Source organism: Aspergillus brasiliensis, assembly GCF_001889945.1.
Source record: "Aspergillus brasiliensis CBS 101740 unplaced genomic scaffold ASPBRscaffold_1, whole genome shotgun sequence".
Lineage (NCBI taxonomy): Eukaryota > Fungi > Ascomycota > Eurotiomycetes > Eurotiales > Aspergillaceae > Aspergillus > Aspergillus brasiliensis.
In genome coordinates, this window is record NW_027137442.1 from 535480 (window position 1) to 554765 (window position 19286).

General features: G+C 50.9%; 10 protein-coding genes across 10 annotated transcripts; 6 read left to right on the plus strand and 4 right to left on the minus strand.

Annotated features, from left to right (window-relative positions):
- Window positions 1-219: 219 nt before the first annotated feature.
- Window positions 220-2268, plus strand: ASPBRDRAFT_113242 (threonine/serine exporter family protein; the record flags this gene model as incomplete). The annotated part of the gene is made up of 1 exon (XM_067616726.1): window positions 220-2268. The coding sequence occupies one exon, from the start codon at window positions 220-222 to the stop codon at window positions 2266-2268; it is 2049 nt and encodes a 682-aa protein (XP_067484191.1).
- Window positions 2269-2887: 619 nt separating this feature from the next.
- ASPBRDRAFT_113410 (uncharacterized protein) lies at window positions 2888-4276 on the minus strand (the record flags this gene model as incomplete). The annotated part of the gene is made up of 1 exon (XM_067616737.1): window positions 2888-4276. One exon carries the CDS (start codon window positions 4274-4276, stop codon window positions 2888-2890), a length of 1389 nt encoding a protein of 462 aa, XP_067484192.1.
- Window positions 4277-4396: 120 nt separating this feature from the next.
- Window positions 4397-5108, plus strand: ASPBRDRAFT_220392 (uncharacterized protein). Its single transcript, XM_067621974.1, has one exon. It carries the CDS (start codon window positions 4517-4519, stop codon window positions 4880-4882), a length of 366 nt encoding a protein of 121 aa, XP_067484193.1. The 5' UTR covers window positions 4397-4516; the 3' UTR covers window positions 4883-5108.
- A 620-nt stretch (window positions 5109-5728) lies between these two features.
- ASPBRDRAFT_220407 (uncharacterized protein) lies at window positions 5729-6694 on the minus strand. Its single transcript, XM_067621975.1, has 2 exons — window positions 6493-6694; window positions 5729-6398 (listed from the first exon to the last, which is right to left on the minus strand). Exon 2 carries the CDS (start codon window positions 6341-6343, stop codon window positions 5870-5872), a length of 474 nt encoding a protein of 157 aa, XP_067484194.1. The 5' UTR covers window positions 6344-6398; window positions 6493-6694; the 3' UTR covers window positions 5729-5869.
- A 1054-nt stretch (window positions 6695-7748) lies between these two features.
- On the plus strand, window positions 7749-8534 carry ASPBRDRAFT_49952 (zinc-binding alcohol dehydrogenase family protein; the record flags this gene model as incomplete). The annotated part of the gene is made up of 4 exons (XM_067626452.1): window positions 7749-7872; window positions 7928-8068; window positions 8105-8351; window positions 8375-8534. The coding sequence occupies 4 exons, from the start codon at window positions 7749-7751 to the stop codon at window positions 8532-8534; spliced, it is 672 nt and encodes a 223-aa protein (XP_067484195.1).
- Window positions 8535-9376: 842 nt separating this feature from the next.
- Window positions 9377-10987, plus strand: ASPBRDRAFT_70501 (uncharacterized protein; the record flags this gene model as incomplete). Its single annotated transcript, XM_067629081.1, has 2 exons — window positions 9377-9407; window positions 9480-10987. 2 exons carry the CDS (start codon window positions 9377-9379, stop codon window positions 10847-10849), a joined length of 1401 nt encoding a protein of 466 aa, XP_067484196.1. The 3' UTR covers window positions 10850-10987.
- A 171-nt stretch (window positions 10988-11158) lies between these two features.
- Window positions 11159-14242, minus strand: ASPBRDRAFT_36129 (anoctamin family protein). Its single transcript, XM_067623439.1, has 4 exons — window positions 13741-14242; window positions 13520-13673; window positions 13169-13463; window positions 11159-13112 (listed from the first exon to the last, which is right to left on the minus strand). Exons 1-4 carry the CDS (start codon window positions 13832-13834, stop codon window positions 11451-11453), a joined length of 2205 nt encoding a protein of 734 aa, XP_067484197.1. The 5' UTR covers window positions 13835-14242; the 3' UTR covers window positions 11159-11450.
- A 712-nt stretch (window positions 14243-14954) lies between these two features.
- On the plus strand, window positions 14955-15846 carry ASPBRDRAFT_36130 (uncharacterized protein). The gene is made up of 2 exons (XM_067623440.1): window positions 14955-15629; window positions 15680-15846. The coding sequence occupies exon 1, from the start codon at window positions 15437-15439 to the stop codon at window positions 15596-15598; it is 162 nt and encodes a 53-aa protein (XP_067484198.1). The 5' UTR covers window positions 14955-15436; the 3' UTR covers window positions 15599-15629; window positions 15680-15846.
- Window positions 15847-16946: 1100 nt separating this feature from the next.
- Window positions 16947-17949, plus strand: ASPBRDRAFT_36131 (class I SAM-dependent methyltransferase). The gene has a single exon (XM_067623441.1). It carries the CDS (start codon window positions 17004-17006, stop codon window positions 17808-17810), a length of 807 nt encoding a protein of 268 aa, XP_067484199.1. The 5' UTR covers window positions 16947-17003; the 3' UTR covers window positions 17811-17949.
- A 437-nt stretch (window positions 17950-18386) lies between these two features.
- Window positions 18387-19286, minus strand: ASPBRDRAFT_190297 (WW domain protein; the record flags this gene model as incomplete). Its single annotated transcript, XM_067620212.1, has 2 exons — window positions 18387-18529; window positions 18611-19286. The coding sequence occupies 2 exons, from the start codon at window positions 19284-19286 to the stop codon at window positions 18387-18389; spliced, it is 819 nt and encodes a 272-aa protein (XP_067484200.1).

Genomic DNA, 19286 nt, shown 5'->3' on the forward strand with positions numbered 1-19286 from the left:
AGTGGTCCCCGTACCCATAGAGTTCACTTCGGGGAGGATCGCAGGTTTGAATATGGGAGCTGGGATTCAGATGAACGCGTTTTGTCTCCCGGTATATCTCACCTTCGACGCCGTTCATCGGCCCAGGCATCAGTCGACATAACCGATGCGTCCCGCAGAGGCCGGCAGTCTACCAGTACGAATGGCGGTGAGGATGAGACCGAGAAGAAGCAGCAACCGATGACGGGGGAGAGAAGGTCTCGACGCGAACGTCTGAGAGCATTCAGAGATTCAATCAAGGAGAAAGCATCGAACCTTGCTGCCCGCCTCGGTCGTCCAGACGATATCAACGAGGACGACCTACAGCCCATCGACCATCGACGTCGCAACGCTGAAACTGATTTCGAGCTCAGAGAAGAAAATCAAGACCAGACCTGTAGCACCGAGGCGCATCGGATCATCCGCGATCTGGCCCATGATCCTTCCGGCCGTCGCCCTAGTGCCCGTAGAGACTCAGCTTTGCACCGTGCCGCTGGAGTCTCTGCCCAAGATGATGATTCAGGAAACGAAGTGGTACCTCGCCGTGGCTCTGGATCAGGAGGCGTTCTATCTCAACTGCTCAGACTTAGCGGGGGATTGGACCATTTCCAGAAAGGTGCGCGCGGACTCAGTCTAGCAAGTGACACGTTCTACCCCTTTGGTGGAAGTACCCCGGGGACAACGACTCCCCGAAAGGAAAAAGTCCGATGGTACAAGAAACCTGGCAACGTTTCTGCATCGACCTTAGTCGGTGGCGGTAGTGCTAGTGGTGCAAGCACGCCTGTTACTGGTGAGCTTCTAAGCGCTGCATCTAGACGACGAGACAGAAATCGAAGGCACAGCATGAGACTTGAAGAGGAGATCCAGGTTACCCTACAGATTGCCGAGATCATTGCTCGACAGCGATACATCATGCAACTGTGCAAGGCCTTGATGAGATTCGGGGCCCCGACCCATCGCCTAGAGGAGTACATGCGCATGACGGCCAAGGTTCTCGACGTCGACAGCCAGTTTCTGTATGTCCCCGGATGCATGATCATGTCCTTCGATGACTCCAGCACTCGGACCACAGAAGTCAAACTAGTGCGAGTCGTTCAAGGGGTTGATCTGGGACGACTGGCGGATACCCACAACGTATACAAGAACGTCATACACGACATGATCGGGATAGAAGAAGCCGGAAACGAGCTGGAAGAGCTGATGGCAAAGAAACCCCGGTTCAACCGATACATCATCGTCTTCATCTACGGTCTAGCCACTGCCATGGTGGGCCCATTCGCGTTCAACGCACGGCCAATCGACATGCCCATAATCTTCTTCAACGGCTGTCTCCTAGGTTGCATGCAGCACATCCTCGCCCCACGATCAGTCCTATACTCCAACGTCTTCGAAGTGACCGCTGCCGTACTCACATCCTTCCTCGCCCGTGCCTTCGGCAGTATCCGATCATCCGCATTTACCAACGGATCCAACGACTACATTTTCTGCTTCTCCGCCATCGCCCAGTCCTCCATCGCACTAATTCTCCCAGGCTACACCGTCCTTTGCAGCAGCCTAGAGCTCCAATCACAACAAATCGTCGCCGGCTCCATCCGCATGGTCTACGCCATCATCTACTCTCTCTTCCTCGGCTACGGCGTCACCGTCGGCACGACCATCTACGGACTCATCGACAAAAACGCCACCTCCAACCTAAGCTGTCCCACAAGCGGAGGTTTCGGCAACGCCTACGCCCAACGATTCCCCTTCGTGGCCGCCTTCTCCCTCTGCCTTCTAATCGTCAACCAAGGCAAATGGAAGCAATCCCCCATCATGATCGCCATCTCCGTCGCCGGCTACGTAACCAACTACTTTGTCAGCTCGCGTCTCGGCAACAACTCCCAAGTAGCCAACACCGTCGGCGCCTTCACCGTCGGAGTCATGGGCAACCTCTACAGCCGACTCTGGCACGGCCATGCCGCAGCAGCCATCTTACCAGCGATCTTCGTCCTCGTGCCCTCCGGTCTCGCCGCAACCGGGAATCTAATCGCAGGAGTCGACACGGCGGATGAAATCCGATCGAATGTCACGAGAAATGCAACAGGAAGTGGGACCTCGTCATCCTCATCATCATCATCTTCCGACATGTCCACAAATATACTGGGATTTGGTATGATTCAAGTCGCCATCGGCATAACAGTTGGGTTATTTGTCGCTGCGTTGGTGGTTTATCCGTTTGGGAAGCGGAGAAGTGGACTTTTTAGCTTCTAGAAGTATCTTATCTTACTCATTCTTTGTGATTTGCAGCGTACACCGTCTTTTGCATGGTCTCTTTGCTTTACAGTGGGAACTTTAAAAGGGAATTTGCATTTTTTTTTAGCGAATGAGTTTCTATTCTATTGAGGGAAAGAGCAGCAAGCATTGATATAGTCATAGTTATAGCATCGCATGTCAGTTGAAGGTTGTTATATAAGTTACCTATTTAGTGAGTGGTGAGTAGAACCGAATAAACTAGAAACCGGTGGATCAATTCAATTACAATGATACTGTATCATACAAACAAACCTATATAAATTTGACCGCTATGCGATCTATGCTCATTATGATAAAATGGTAGTGAGATGACCATGGAAGAAAACATTAGTACTGTCATTTATATCTAACCGTCATGATGAACCACTCGTGTTCCGGCACGAGTTTAGTATCCCATCTGATCTCATCTGCTCTCCTCTCCCTCCGTATACCAAAGCAAACATCACGCTGTCTTATGCATATATACAACAACAAAACAAACCGCTGTGCACATGCTATACTCATCACGGCGTCATGATATAAAATGAAACGCAAATTGCAAATGCACACAATGCAATGCAAGTAATGAATATATAATCTAACCCTCTTTCCAAGCGGTATACCCGACCATCTCTAGTAAATACCGTTCCCGGCCAAGCATCACCTGACGGCCCTCGGTATACAAGAAACCCCGACAAAGTTCCACAAGGCGGGGATGTTCGACCTCGGGCAGACTGCGCAGGTCTGCCAGCGTCAGAGTAGTCTCCGTATAGTCCGCACAAAGGCGGAACAGGCTATGATGGAAGTCCTTGGGCACGGAGGAGTGAGTCGCGAGCCAGCCGCAGAGAGAATCGAAGAGATGGTTGTGGACGATGAACATTAAGAGGGAGTCGAGGGAGGACCAGTCGACGTCGACCATGGCGGTCGGGTGTGGCGTGAGCGCATTCTGCATGGCAATGACGGACGCCAGCGTTTCAAGGAGGACACTGTCCTTCTCTTCGTCGTCTTCTTTGCTTGCTTTGAAATCGGGAATCAAGCCCCAGTGGGGCTGCTCGGTGACAATGAGACGATCGTAGCCCAGCTGGACTCGCCAGAACTGGTTGCAGCCGACTTCGAAGATCATGCAGGGGATCAGCATTACGTATCCCCACCATCGCTGGCAGGTGAGCATGGAGGCTGCGCCTGCTACGAGGCCCGTAATTCCACTGACGAGCGAATGTAACTGAAAGTAAAGGAAACGGCGGTGTAGGCGATCGCGAAAGGGTGTGACAGCGGAGGAACGGGTGCATGCACGGTCGTGTCCATGGAATCGCCAAATGAGGTAGAGAGACCAGACGGCGTTAAGCACGCCGTATGCTGCTGCGAAGGAGTTGCCCACAAAGCCCGAGAGGAGATTGCTAATATAGTAGATATGGCGATGAGCCCCCCAGATAGCCATTATTGTGCCGGTGCCGACGAGAAGGGCACCGACGCCCAGAAAGACATCCATGACGACGCGATCGATGAGTTCAGAGCCCAATTCGCGAAAACTGACGCCAAGGCGGCGGTCAATGAGGCGGATGGAGGCCTGATCGACGGGGACGGAAGGGGGCAGATCGAGATACTGCAGGCGCAGAGCGTGGAGGTACTGCCGTTCTTGCTGCAGACTGCGGACATTGCGCCAACTGAGGATACCATCCCACAGCGCGGCGACACTGATGAGCAGGGCTAATGGGCCCCCGATGGCCATGAAGATAACCGCATAGAGCGGGACCGGCACGTCGTTCCACACATTAGCGGCAAAGTCACCCGCGTTGGCAAACTCTAGAAAGCCCACGCTGGCCAGTAGACTGTTGCGGTACCACGCCGGGCTGATAAGACGGAGTTTCCGTCGCTGGCGGACGAACGTGGCCCGGGAGGGAGGTAAGTCACTCGTTTCATGCTCCTCATGATGAAAGGCCTTGTCCGAGATGACCAGAGGGGATAAGGTGTCCTGCGAGGGGGTCATTGGGTGGTGGTTGGGTCAGGAGACCAGAGGAGACAAGCTCCTCTCGCGGGTGTGGGACCGGCAGGATGGAAGGTTAGACACCAAACGCGACCGGAAGGAAAAGAGGGAAGGGGAAGGGGAAGGAGAAGGGGAGAAAAGTAGGAATGAAGGGGAGGAGAGGAAAGAAGAAAGGGGAGGAGAGGAGAGGGGGAGGAGAAAACCGGATGGGGGAGAGAGGAGAGGGGATGAGAGAGGAATGAAATGGTGGTGGAACGAGTCAATCCGATCGGTCGGCGAGGGAGCGAAAGTCAACGCAAGCAAAGCAAAGCAACACCCCAAGCAAAAGCCCAAAACGCACCCGCAAGTTCCAACCGCAAAACGCAAAGCAAGAAAAAAAGCAGCTCCACGGAAGGCGCGGGATGGCCCGCCCCTGATTGGCTCATGGCCCGAGGGGGTTCCGCACTTGGCGTGCCTTATAGGGCTGAGCCAAGTCGCCTTTCCTCCCCGGTATCTTACTTTGTTTACTTTATTCTTCTTTTTGTGTTTTCTTGTAACTTCGCGAAAGGGTCCAAACTTGTACTGTGTATGATATACAGCAAGAAAATAGGTGGGTTGGGACTGCGCTGAAGGAGGTGTTGACAGGGGAGAAAGTGGAGAGAATCAAGGAAGAAGCGAGGAGACGGGCAGCCAGGCATCCGCCTTTCCCGTTTCTGTTTGATGACGACAGTGAAAACTCTTCCATCATATCCTTGTCTCCCCTCTTCTCTCACTTACATATTTACACAGCAAGAAACCCAAGTTCCGGCGTCAAGAAAATTCAGTAGCTACGGCTGCAACATACTGGCGGAACATTTCTTCGTTGCGAAGTGTTGTCATAACTTACTAGTCGTAGTCTGCTATTATATTATATTTCAGGGTTAGTAAATACGTCCACTAGTATATACACCTTTGGAGGAGACATCTAGGCAAGAGCCCCTTTGTCTTCAATCAAATGAGCCATATCAGCGAGTCTCTTGGTAGCCACCAGCTCGGTCACTGGCAATGCGACTTTGTAATGCTCCTTGACTGCACGCTGCAGAATCACAATCAGCAGCGAGGTACCTCCAACTCGAAAGAAGTCCAATCTGAGAGTAAGGGTCAGAGAGGCAGAGGTGGGGAGAACCCCTTGCCAGACCTCGGCAAGACTGGCCTCCATTGGCGTCACTTCCTGGCTGGTCGAGGACACGACGGTAGATTCATAAAGAGGCAGCTGGTTGATAGCAGACCGGTCCAGTTCGGAGTGATCGTCCAATGGCAGTTTATTCAAGACCACGATAGCCGAAGAATCATATGATCCGGCAGAGGCAGGTGCATCTGCAGATTGTCCAGAGATGCCTGGTCATTGCCCGGAGGCAGCAGACTAGAAAAGGCAACATAAGCCGCCAGAAATCGATCATCTTCCTGTTCTCTCGAGGTGACCACGGCATTGGTCAACACACCCCCAGCAGCCTCGACCAAGCCTGTCCTCTTCTAAATCAACTTGAAAGCCGCGGATTTGACCTAAGTGTCGTCATTCGAACGGCCAACCAGGACAAGGGCGCCGTCCTTCTGCAGGTAGCCACGCTCTAGAATGCGTTAAACAGTTGTCCAGTTTTCAGCAGCCAAGTTGCTGTTCAAGCGTAAAATGAATGACTTGATAAACGTCTCCGTTGTAGTATCCATCTTGCCATCGCCAGCGGCGACACTGGCACCCCCAATGAGGATCTCGCCAGGTACACCAACCGGAAGAGGCCGCAGCTCGGAGTTGACGGTATAAATTGCCTGATTGGGTGAAGCGTATCCTGCGGCGGGGGGTAATTCCAAGTCTGACTTGCGGTATTCAATCAAACCCTGCCACGTAGAACCGAATAAAGCTCTTCCTGCCGAGCTGTAGAGGTTAAGGAGCTGGACGGACGGGCAGTCTAGAGCACAAAATCGTTGCAGGAGCTTTTGAGGGACCGCTTCACCTGACATAGCAGCAAGTGTGCAGTGGGGACATTCCCGAAGGTGTTCGGCAGCAAAGCTGAACCAATTCTGGTACTCCCCCTGGATTGTTCTCGCAATCTCCATGACATCTCCCTGCTTATCCTAAATTCAAAGGCCACTGCACAGTCATTCACATCAACTAAATGATCGGTTAGCTGAACGGATATCAGCGGAGTGTCATCCAGGGTAATGGGCTGCAGTAAAAAGTCCTAATATGCAATATGGCTACTCACTTTATACAGTGCACTGTATGTGACGGATGGTGGACCCTGTCAACGAGGTCGGGGCTAAAATCCAAATTTGGGACCCGTATCAACCTCCTAGAGACTAGTGGATCCATAGTGACATGGGGACTGCTGATGCAAGTTCATATGAAATCCACCCCCGGTCTCACTGGGGATTTCAGCACACCGTGCAGATGCCAGTCTCCGCCTCCGACCAAGACTGTCGAGGCCGTTTCGAAGCAGCCCAGACCGGGCGAGTTCAATTGATGAATTAATCAGACAGGGTGAGTCTGAGCCCACCGAAGTGAGCCATATATATGACGATGAAGGGAGCCGCGGGAATTGATAGCATACGCTTTCACTAGACTGTGAGAATGGAAGAGAGAGGAAGAGGCAGGGAGAAGCTACACCTTTGATTACCCAGTCACGTGATCCATCATGAGCAGGCAGTTTCTCATTAGACCACAATCACATTGGTCGCTCAAAGTATTTCAATCGTAAAAGTGAGCCTACAGCATGGTTGACGATAGGTAGCACCCCGCCGAGTGATATATTGATTGATGCGGTGGGTTTGATTGATATCTCACATGCAGGTCCTGCGGGGAAGCCGATCACATAGTAGCTTACGGGAGATTATCACGGGTTTGAGGTGCAGTAGTAGTGGTACAACACTAGGCATCCAGATGCCCAGAAAGCAATTCCATGCCACTATCCAGTAGCATTGCATCCATGTTGCGAGCCACTTATAGGTAGAATCATGAACTTCTCGGCAACGAAATTCTAGAATGACCGATGCCAAATTGTCTACTTAGTTTGTCCGAATTGCACAATATGTCAAAACAACGGTTTGTGCCAAGTAGGCCAAAACGATATATCGCTTGCTACACAGCAGCAGGAATGACTTAGATGTCTCAACACAATACGTAAACGGCGGCATATCTCCTACAGCCAAGAGAAGACGGAAGTATTATGAATACTCAGGCATCCAACGAAGCACGCCGCAACATTCAATAGAAGCTGCCACTGCAACTTCAGCATCTATCAGAGCTACCCTCTTATGCTCGAAATCTGTCACATGGAATAAGTGGACGTGGTCTTCTGTCTTCTCTTCATTCATATCGCCGGCATGCTTTCCTGGCCTTTCTGTGATCTTCGAGGTATCGACTGAACTTCTACAACTAAGCTGCAGTGAAGTGAACCCTGGAAGGCCAATCTGGCTTGGTTTGCAATCTTCAACTGGGGCACCGCTATCACACGCCTATACCATGGTTGCAAGGTGGAACACACATCTCGCAGTGGTCACACAAGGCCCCAAGAATGCCAGATTGGTGACCGATCGACCGATGCCCAGACTTCGCGACGGTTACATTCTCGTCAGAGTCGTGACAGGCAAGTGTATCTCCCTATTTTCACCACTGGCGCAGAGACTTACAACATGATACAGTGGCTCTCAATCCAACGGACTGGAAACATATCGACATTGTGCCAACCAAGAACTGCACCATGGGCTGCGACTTCGCCGGCATTGTCGAAGACGTCGGTCCCAAAGTGGCCAAGTCATTTCAGAAGGGAGATCGAGTGACGGGTATCACACACGGATGCAACGCTGTCTAACCCGAAGATGGTGCGTTTGGCCAGTACGTCGTGGTCAACAGAAATGCGCAACTTGTGATTTCGGACGGAATGAGGTGGGAGGATGCGTGCACTATTGGAGTCGGATACACGACTACTGGCCAGAGTGTGTATCAGAACCTGGGACTCACAATGCCTGGACAGCCACGGAGCTTTAGTCCCAAGATGATTTTGATCTGTGGCGGACCTACCGCGACAGGCACCTTGGCCATTCAATACGCTAAATTGTCTTGGAAGTAGTCACATCGTGCTCGGTCAGCAATTTCGACATGGTCGAAGAATTCGAGGTAAATATGGTATTCGACTATACCAAGCCGAATGCGGCGGCGGAGATCCGAAAGTATACCCGGGATAACTTGAAGCTGTGCTTTGACACCGTCGCAATGACGGCCTCGGCCCAGTTCTGCGCGGAGCTCTGACCAGCAAGGATGGGGTCCGATATCACACACTGCAGGAACTCGGGCGTCCTCGGCGAGATATCCGGTCGACGGTCCCAATGGCGTATACCGTCGTAGGAGAGTCATACACGATGGGTCCCAAGAAGGTCCCCTCCAAACCAATTGATATGGAGCATCATCTACTATGGCAGTCAGAAATATGGTACTCACAGTACAGAGCAGATCTTGGTTCAATCAGAAGCCTCCATCCAGTAGAAACAGACTTTTGTACGTTTCGAATATGCATTAACGGTGGATTATCATAGGATTGTTAATCGGAACCGGACACGTCTAGAGATCCGGATGTTTAGAAAGATCCAAAAAACGCCGGCTTGCGGCTGATCGCAATCACCTTGCCTGGCCAACCTTTTTAGAAATCCAGGGCCCATTCTGGAGGAGATGGCTGTCAATATCTCCTGAATTGTTCTCCTAAATATTAACATAACGAAGTGGGTAACAGCTGGTCATATTAGTAAAAGTAAGTTCAGTAAAATAGCAACGAGTTGATTCGATTGGGAATGTACCACAGCCATAGGATATAGATACTCAGAAAGGTGGCTGCAGATATAGAATTTCTGGCCACGCAGCGTATAGCTGTCTGAAATAGGATCTTGTTGACAAATTGAAGACGGAAGGAGGACCTATCCGGCACTGTAACCACGATCATAATCAACATCTGATTTCAAGTTGTTGCACTGGTATTTGGTGGAAGGTAGTACCATTGCTCTTTCCACCCGCTGTTGTGTACATCATTGAGTACTATTTGTGTTTCCATCTTGCTCGAACATCGGTTTCTTGACACTCATGCTTCTGTCTTTGCGAAAATGAACGGCTTTGGCAGACTTCGTCCAGCTGGTCAGTGGGAATTACGTCTTTCAGTCAACAGACTAATGTTCAATGGGACATAAACTGACCCATAGTCAACAGGGCCCCTAGAGAGATTCTTCATCGCTTGCAATGAAACCGGGATCAACTCCATTGTGGCGGTGTCTGCAACCTATATCCTGCCAGATACATTCACCCGACCCCTCAGAGACTACATATACCAAGCGTGTGGAAGTTTGATAGATCAACATCCTAGTCTATCTGCAATCCCGGCTCAAGGCGCCGATGGTGCGTGGTGGTTTGTGCGCCTCCCGGAGATCGATCTGAGCCAGCCAGTATCATTCCAGAGGCGCATTCACGACTTTCCTGAAGTGGAAGAGCCGGATGTTGAATTATGTGAGCTGTTGCAGATACAACAATGCACGGGGTTCAAGGCATCTTTGCCATGTTGGAGACTGTTCATCTTGACGGATCGTGATGAAGCGAATGCGCAGCGCTTCACGGCTGTCTATATATATCATCACGCAATCGCAGACGGTATATCAGGGAAGGCCTTCCATGAGACGTTCTTGGAAGCTCTGCATGATGCAGATGCGTGCTTGACCAGGGGAGAGCCTACTAAGCAGGTGATACAATCGCCTACGACCCCTCTTCTACCTAACCTGGAATTACTTCACCCGTGTCCTTCAAGCCTTACCTTCCTCCTCTATTGGTTGTTCAAGGACAAAGTGTGGTCGTATCCTGAGCCAACCCTTTGGACAGGGCCGGAATTATTTATTCCAAAGAAGCTCCAAATACGCCAGATCATCCTCCCAGCAGCTGTATCGGCCGCCTTGAGAAGAAATTGTCGGGAAAATAAGACTACCATTAATTCTGTGTCACATGCAGCTGTAGCGCATGCGTTATTTGCCCACTTACCCAAAGACTACACCAAGCTCCAAATTGCCGGCGCCATGTCATGTCGAAGATGGTTGAAAGAAGGAGGAGTGGTTACAGATAGGTCAATGGGTAACTGGGTTATGGACTTCAAGGAAAGGTTTTCCCGGGATAAGATGCATCGATTCGACCCTGATGCCTTCCCATGGAGCGAAGCAAGGAAGTCTCGTGCCACAGTTGAACAAATTTTGAGTCGCGGAGGCCGAGATACTAGTGTGAGCCTGCTGAAACACGAGGCGAACATTCAGGACTACCTGCAAGGCAGAATAGGCAAGAGCAGATTTTCAAGTGTGGAAGTCTCGAATATTGGAATCTTGAAGTCTGATAAAGAAGACCCATCATGGCCGCAAATGACACGGGTGATGTTCTCCCAGCCATTGGATGCCGCAAATGCACCTATAGGAGTATCTCTGATTTCAGGGGGAGATGGATGTCTCGTTGTGGGTTTCACATGGCAGGAGGGTGTTGCAGATACAGAGTTCTTCGAAGGTGTAATTGATACGCTTGGCAAGAATCTGTATAATGCTGCGAAGTGATCTGCCAGATCATGCGTTCGTGACTCAATGACAACTCCATGCCCCTATTCGACAGAACGGGTTCGATTAATGGAGCTCTGCAGAGACATTGAAGTTATATACCATGGTGATGTGCTAGACCAAGCTCGTATTCCAGACAGTATTGAAGACGATTCGAAGGAAGACTACTGAATCCTAGTAATATGATTGACCAGAACAGTTTGCGAAGGAGCATCTACAGTCAGAATGCTACCAGTGGCCTGGTTGACCAGGGGATAGTAATGCGAATGGTAATACTAGTCATATCAGCTTCCTACGCAGATAATCATCTCTAGAGTTTCCGAACCATCATCAAATTATTACTACAGTCTAATGAGTACATACAGAACCAAAAGTGAATATTGAGACCAAGGAAACAAACATAAATATAAGGGGAAAAAAGATGTTCTAAGACAGCTAGTGGTTCATCAAGTATAAACCACCGTTCTTTCCGTCCCGCAGGCTCATTCTAACCATCTACCTGCGACGGTTTATGAATCAGAAAAAGAAAAAAGACGTCAAAGAAATTGACTGGCAAATCTATATTAATGAGTGACTGGTGATGGATGATGTGGAAAGCAAATCAAGCGCCCTTGGCACCCTTTACAGGCCCGGTCTTCGACCCGTCCATGTTAGTGTTGAGCGCCTTGATCAGCCGAACGCCTGCGTCGGCTGTCTCGTTGGGAGCCCACGACCAGAACCGTCCTCCGCGGCCCATTTCATGGTGATGTCCGGGATGCAGGAAGTCTTCCTTAGTACCAGGGACATCAGTGGACGAGGAGAAAACGCTGACCCGGTCCTGGAACCGGACCCGCGGTTTGGCACGCGGGGACACCCGACCTGACGTAGCTTCCAAGAAGCGCTTGCGCATGGCGTACCGCTTCGACTCCTCACGACGGAGGGAGATGAAGCTGATTCTTTCGAGTCCGCTTCGCACAATGAAGCGGATGCTAACGTAGGCCCATTCGGCAAGGAGAAGAGTGAGAAGGAGATACGACATGTTGACTTCCTGGAGACCAGCGCGGTAAAGGTACACGATGGCGGCACTGGACAAGGTACCAAGCCAGCTGAGCACTTCGAGGCCCAGGAGAGATGGTCCGATCGAGTCCGCGCGGATGGGGGCAGGTCTTTGGCACTCCAAACTCAATTTGAAGAAATCTCCCCGCAACTCCAGCCAGTTGTTGGCCAGAAAACCCAAGGAGACTAGGGGCCATGCAACCCCGAAGAGAGCAAGGGAGCCAAACTGCACACACATTTCCAGAATGTCTTCATGAACGTCGTATTCGTCCGCGTCGATTTCGTCACGGACACGCGAGAGGAAACTAGCTTCTTCCGGAGCATCGACGAGAAGTTGATCGGTTCTCTGTGAGTAGCCGCGGGGACGCGAAGTGTCCCGACCTTCGCGCCAGTCGCGCCACTTGTGCATCAGGGTTTGCTTGACATAGGGGAGCACGATTTCTTCGCCGAAGTTGAGAATCTGAGCGGTCGCGGAGAGATAGATCACTTCCTGTTGAAGTCGGGAAGTGTCGATGTGAATCTCGCGGGCAAGGTTGGCGGAAAGGAGACCGTAGGAGCGGAGAGTGTCAAGATAGGGCGCGATTTTGCTTCCAAACGGGACGTACACGAACGCGGTCAGTAGCGTGGGCAAAAAGGCCGTAATAAAGTGCATCACGAATGTCTTGGCTGTCTGTGCCAGGTCATACTGATCCTGGGTGCGGTAGTTCTCGTAGTCGGTCAAGCGCTTCGCGAACTCCGTCAGGACATTGGTGATGGAGGGCAAGGAGAGCGAAAACAGAACGGTCGGCAGAAATTCCAGGTATGCCTTCATCGGGCCATTGTACACTTCCGAGACCAGGATTTCCAGAGCAAATGATAGGATGATCAAGCTACCCAAGGCCAGGATTGCAACGGTCGCAAAGGGAATCATCAGCAGTTGGCGAGCAAACTGCCTATGAGCCGAGAACACGCGGATGGTCTCGCCGGTGTGCGGGTTTTGGAATTCTCGGTCCCAAACCCATTCTGGTCGGTTCACCTTTAGGAATCCTACGTCCTTGACGTTCCAGCGCAAGCTCAGGTCGAGCTCGCGGGTCTTCCAGTATTCAACAAACACGATGCCCCAAATGCAAGTCACCACCGCACATGTAATCGAATAGGGGCCCAGGTAGAACCAGGAGAAGACGCCCCAGACAGCCGGGAAAATCAGGAAACAGGAATAGCAGTGGATGAAGGCAAAGTAGAAAGCAACCTAAACATGTCAGACCCATACATAACCGGGATCGTTTTAGTATCATATGCGCTTACCTTTTCGCCAAACAAAGCGCGAATGGCATCAAGATCCTCAGCAGTCAAGAAGATAGTCCGGCTCCACTTGCGCAGCAGCTCCGCGTTGGCGGAGCGGTCATGCAGAGGAATAGCCGCCGTGATATTCTTCCATTGGCCCACCTTGGGGGTAATTCCAGCGCCTCCAAGATGCTTTTGCCATGTCACCGCATGGTAAACAGATCTGAGGGCCTCCGCAGGAGTGTCGGCCTCAGTCTCACCCTCGTCTCCGCCCTCAGGAAATTCGTGGATGATTCCATGGAGCCAGTCCTTGACACTACATGCCATTAGCATTCCCGACCCGCGCCATTTGTTGTGACCGATCAATCGTACCGAGATTTGTGTACCAAGTTGCCCAACAGATCAGATGGAACCCGGATGCAGACGAGTAGAGAGGCACCATAGCCATGACGGACTTGGACTTGAAGATGTGCTTCTTGAAGGTCGTGGATTAAAGTTCGGAACTCTTGAATCGCCTGGGAGAGCTCTGGAGGGAAGAAGACGGTGTGAGATCTTGCGTCAGCCGAACGGAATTGGCGGGAATGACTTCTTACCGACATCCTCGAACGAGTAGTGGATGACCCAATCGACGCCGAAATTATCCTGTTCGGCCTGTTCAAGGGCTCCGTGTCCAGCAAAGAGACCCATCCTGGATCAACTGAGGAAAGGAAGGACAGGAAGGTGCGAAGAAGGGGATGACAGGGGAAAAGAAAAAGCAAAGAATACCAGATCAGACTTGAGCGATTGATAACGAACGAGATAGCCTCATCTCCGCGGGGACTCACGGATGCATCCGAGCTCGGTGGGATGGGGAAGGGAGGGGGGGAAAGCCGATGGGGAACTGAAGGGAAGGGGAAGAGAAAAGGGAAGGAAAAGAGAAGGGTTTCAAGGGATAAACGGATGACGCGCTCGCCGGATTGATTGCGATGGGAAGAACTAATTTCTTATCCGGCGTAGCGTGGGTTTTTTCACGGTGGCATTCTGATTATTAATGTATTCTAATTAATTATGTGTCCATCATCCGGAATGATATCAGTTGTTCAGCGTACTCCGTACTCATGATACGACGAAATTCACGATGTTTCCATCCCTTCGACTGGCCAGCTTGCCTTTGATTTACCCGAGGGCCGTGCCAAGTCCGCCTCAGCCCTACAGGGCGACACGACCATTGGTTCGCTGTTGTGGCTCTAGCCGTATTGGCAATCCAGCGGTTACACCGTCTGCTGCTTTTGAAATCTTCAACCGATTACAAGTAATACTGATGTTATACTGGTCGGTTTGGTACTTTGATCTGACGATCCCTCGCGTCCGGACAGGAGAGAAACGAGAAGCTTCATTTACGATGCAACTATATTTAAAATCCCTTGAAACAATGCCAGGCGAGATTACTGACTTAGATATTGCTTATCTTCAAGATCATGAGCATGCTTTGTAAGGATCTATCTTAAGCATCCTGCGCGCCGTACATGAAATACTGCTGCCTGACCCAGACAATCCTTGCTTCTTGCGTCACCCGGTAATGATTGGCCCTCGAATGCCCGTTCATTTTTAGCAGCGACTCGGCTGAAAGCGGAATGGTTGAGATGGGTCTTTAGCGGGGCGCTAAGACATCCACCAATGGTGGCTCTCCACTGCGCCCAATAATCAAGCAAATCCCTGCAGGCATCCATTTTTGGCTGGTAATGAACGGCATTACCAACGATTGCCTCCAACAGTTACCATGTAACTTACCGCGCCGGTACCTCAAGTTCTACGCCAAAAGCAACATCGACAGACCAGGCACCGAGCTATTGGCAGAACTTCAAATGGGTCGATTCTCCCCCATCGACCTCCCCCAGACCATGACCATCACCTACTGTCCGGCAGTAACGATTCAAATCGTCTAGATTACAGCCGCAAACCCGGCTACTCGCGTGGTCTGGCTGGGTCCCCCGCAATATTAAAGCCAGAGTAACTAACGGCTGGCCTGCCCACTACGTTACGCGCGCTCCACTACAGCTTGCTTCACTGCAGCATCACTCATCACTCCGTGTGCTCCAGCCGAGGAACCAGCCTATACCCAGCACGACAGAATTCTGATCTCCAACCTCATTAAACCGGCGATATAAATATCACTTCAAGAGACCCTGATCGACCTGTTTTTTTTGTCCATTAGTCTTCACTAGACGGATCTCCGACCACTAGCGCGGATCATCACATCACCCTTTTCTCTTTCCCATGGAATCGATGCTTGCTTCGACTGTTGATCTCATGGCTCGCCGATTCTTTCCCGGACATAGCGCCGCTTTAGGCTTGAGTCTGTTCCTCTTTCTCTTTATGTTTCTTCCGACGCTCGTGGTCTTGCTAGCCGTCGTGGTGTTCTTCCTGTTCTACTATCCTCGTCTTCAGAAGCCGTCGTCGCATGATCATTAGTCTCTATTTCGAATTGGGAGAGACACACTTGGTATGCATGCTGCTGCGGTCATGAGGTGACTGGCGCTAATGTTCCACTAGTACAATATAATATAGTATGGTATACGGAGTTTACGACATGATACCACCGGGACTTTTGACTATGTTCGATGTTTATATATCATGTATTACTATGGCATGATATACTATGAGTGATTATACCTCCTTAGGTTAATTCTAGCGCCTTAATATACATATACTACAGAAAACATCTTCCTAGGCGTATTTACATGATCGTAGCACATAAATGCTTCTATATATGATACTTACTATCGAGTCCAGTTGACTGTGGTGCCTTCATTGCTTCCAAAATCCAGTTACCTAGAGTAAAGATCACTAGGTCGCAGCTGCACAAATCATGCAATGCTCACTTGATCAGGATATATCAAGCAGGTGGCAGCACCGTTAATGATCGCATGGATACCATATGAAGGTTGAATGAATTAGCTTGATATTAGCTGTGAGAATTTATCGCCTGGTCCAGCCCAGAAGTGACACTCTCGTTGCATTCAATCTAGCTAAAAGTAGTGAGGAAGCAGGAAGAGCCCCCATCCATTAGTTATAAGTATATCCTCAACTCACGTAACCGTCAATCGTTATCACTGCTAGCATCATTACACACGTGATCTGGACTTATCCAACTAGCTCACCTTCTGCTTAGATCCCCTGCCTTCCATAGTCCTCATTCTTCTCTCTTACTCGCCAATCTACCTAACGTATTAACTGTACACTGAACCAGGTTGTTATTCTCGAGATCTTCCTACCTACTATATGTATATATAGATTGAGTAAGTCGATTTATATACAAAGAGCCTAAATAACACCTCACTAAACGAACAAAGTCGGTCTATACTAAGACGAACAGCATATAACTTTCGATGAACATTGGAAGTACTATCCACAAGGACAGTTGCGAAGGCGGTGTACTTCTGAACCTCGGATCTCCAATTTCTCCCTCCCCGCCATCTCTGAACTCCGATCCTCTTCCAACTCTCTAATCCCCCACCAAGCCACCAAGCATGAGCTCTTTCCAACCCAAACGGGGCTACAGCCTCCCCGCCGCGCAGTGAAGTCTGCCAAAGCTGCACCAAATCGAAACTCCACTGCCACTTGCACAATCCATCATATGGTAGCCGAATGAGCCGACAATGGTATTATCCGCCACCTCGGAATTCCGAAGCTGAACTCCGAACACGGCGGGACCGGGAATGACAGCATAGTGTGGGGAACTCGACAAAGGTATAAATTCCCCTCAGAGGAACCAACAACTTATAGACTCCAACCAAGCTTTTCTCACCATTGAGCAAAGAAGAATCCTATCACACAATACAAAATATCACATAGCTCACTGAGAATTCATTTCAACATGACAACCTACACAACCGACCACGCCCCCGCGGTCCTCCAAACGCACAGCTGGCGCACCATCTCCAACTCCGTCCCCTACATCCTCCCCTACCTCAAACCCAACATGAAGATCCTGGACATCGGCTGCGGCCCTGGCAGCATCACCGTGGACTTCGCCCGTCACGTCCCCCTCGGACACGTAACGGGAGTAGAATACGTCTCAGACCCGTTAGACCAAGCGCGCACACTCGCCTCCACCCAAGGAATCACGAACATCTCCTTCCAAGTCGCCGACATCCACTCGCTCCCATTTCCCGATAACACCTTCGACCTCGTCCACGTGCACCAAGTACTCCAACACATCGCCGACCCAGTCCAGGCGCTGCGCGAAATGCGACGCGTCGCGAAACCCCACGGCGAAGGGATCATCGCTGCGCGGGAATCAAGTGCCATGACATGGTATCCGGAGAATAAAGGGATCGAGCGGTGGTTGGAAATTACGACGAAGATGGCGAAGGAAAAGGGTGGGAATCCCCATCCTGGGTCGAGGATTCATGTGTGGGCGGAAGAGGCGGGGTTTTCGCAGGATGTGATTAAGAAGTCGGCCGGGGCGTGGTGTTTTAGTAGTCCTGAGGAACGGAGGTATTGGGGTGGGTCGATGGCGGGGAGGGCGGCGAATTCGGGGTTTGCGACGCAGGCGATTGAGGGCGGGTTTGCGAGTCGGGAGGAGTTGGAGAGGATTGTGAAGGGGTGGGAGGAGTTTATGGAGTGTGAGCAGGCGTGGTTTGGGTTGTTGCATGGGGAGATTGTTTGTTGGAAGTATTGATTGTATCTTAGGTATCTTGGATCGTTATGGGGAGTGAGATATATACTAGTAGTAGTTGTAGTAGTAGTACATCACCTTTGAATAATATCATTATTGGATACTGTGTATATACTATCTAGTCGAAGTATTTTGATAGCAGGTGTAAGAAATATACTATTTCGGGATTACTACTTACCTAGTTAGCTGTATTATCCCAGAAGCAAAGTACTTATTACTCTTCATCACTATTGATGCGTTCAAAGGTACCATTAATACAGAGCACTGGGGGTTACTAGAGATAGTATGGTACTAGTTATATCGACAGGAAGTATGATCCTTGATAGTAATTACTACTAAGTAACTAGTGGAGTAGTTGACCGAGAAGCATATCAAGAGGCACTACCACCCAATGGTACCTAAATGGACAATCCTTGGTACTATAAATTATCAGGCATTACCTGAAAGTCAAGTCAAAATAAATCTATTTCTTGATACAAGGCAGGTATTTAGATAGAAATGCATCTTTGATACAGCTAAAACACCGAAAGCTTATGCAAATAGAATTAAATTATTAACAAGCAGGGCTGGTATGCTGCTCTACCACGAATCCTCATCGTAAGGCTCATAGGCAGGCTCCTCTCCACGCTCGATGATGGTGGTTTCGCGCTCGTACACGACGGGCGGCTGGTTATACGACTGCTCGCGCCGCTCCTCTTCTTCCTCTTCTTCCTCGTGCTCGTCTGTTGTTCTCGTTAGTATATACTAATCATACCGCAGCCATGATAAGCTGTATTAGGGAAAGAAGCAAAGATGGGACATACGAATCTCGTGTGAAATGAATGCAGCACCGAGAGCACCGACAGCCACACCAGCAGCGCCACCAAGAAGCATGTTCTTACGGTCCTTCTTCTTCTGCTCCTCCTCGGAGAGCTGCTGGGACTGGGGGCCGGGGCCGGGGTAGTACCCGCCCTCCTGTGGCGGAGGGGGGCTTCCGTAGTAGCCCGGTCCACCGGACGGGGGAGGACCCGGGGGAGGCATGTCGCGTGACATGTCAGCGGGAAGCTCCCATTCTGTGCGGCCGGAGGGCATGTGGACGTAGTAGGCGCGACGAACGTTGGGCTCCCACTCCTGCGCCCAGTCCATGGGGAGAGGAGGGGGAGGCACGGGAGGAGGACGAGAGGAAGGAGGAGGGCTGGCGTAGGGAGGACGAGGAGCAGGAGAGTCGAAGCCGCGCTCGCCGCCTTCATAGGGAGGCCGGTCACCGTATGGGGGACGGTCGTAGGGAGGGCGCTCCGGCGGGGGAGGACCCGAGTTGTATCTCTCTGGAGGGGGACGGTCATACGGAGGGCGCTCGTATGAACCTTCGTAACGAGGACGGTCATAAGGGGGGCGCTCCGGAGGAGGACCACCCTCGTAGGGAGGACGGTCGTATGGCGGACGCTCGTAAGGCGGGCGCCCGCCATAGTAGGGTTCCTGTGGTGGGGGGTAGTAAGACAT

Coding starts and splice junctions, on each gene's coding strand:
- ASPBRDRAFT_220392 (XM_067621974.1), top strand. CDS start 4,517: ATGGTGGTGGAACGAGTCAATCCGATCGGTCGGCGAGGGAGCGAAAGT.
- ASPBRDRAFT_220407 (XM_067621975.1), bottom strand. CDS start 6,343: ATGGAGATTGCGAGAACAATCCAGGGGGAGTACCAGAATTGGTTCAGC.
- ASPBRDRAFT_36129 (XM_067623439.1), bottom strand. CDS start 13,834: ATGGGTCTCTTTGCTGGACACGGAGCCCTTGAACAGGCCGAACAGGAT. Junction 13,674..13,740: donor CTACTCGTTCGAGGATGTCG/GTAAGAAGTCAT, acceptor TCTTCCCTCCAG/AGCTCTCCCAGGCGATTCAA. Junction 13,464..13,519: donor AACTTGGTACACAAATCTCG/GTACGATTGATC, acceptor AATGGCATGTAG/TGTCAAGGACTGGCTCCATG.
- ASPBRDRAFT_36130 (XM_067623440.1), top strand. CDS start 15,437: ATGGCTCGCCGATTCTTTCCCGGACATAGCGCCGCTTTAGGCTTGAGT.
- ASPBRDRAFT_36131 (XM_067623441.1), top strand. CDS start 17,004: ATGACAACCTACACAACCGACCACGCCCCCGCGGTCCTCCAAACGCAC.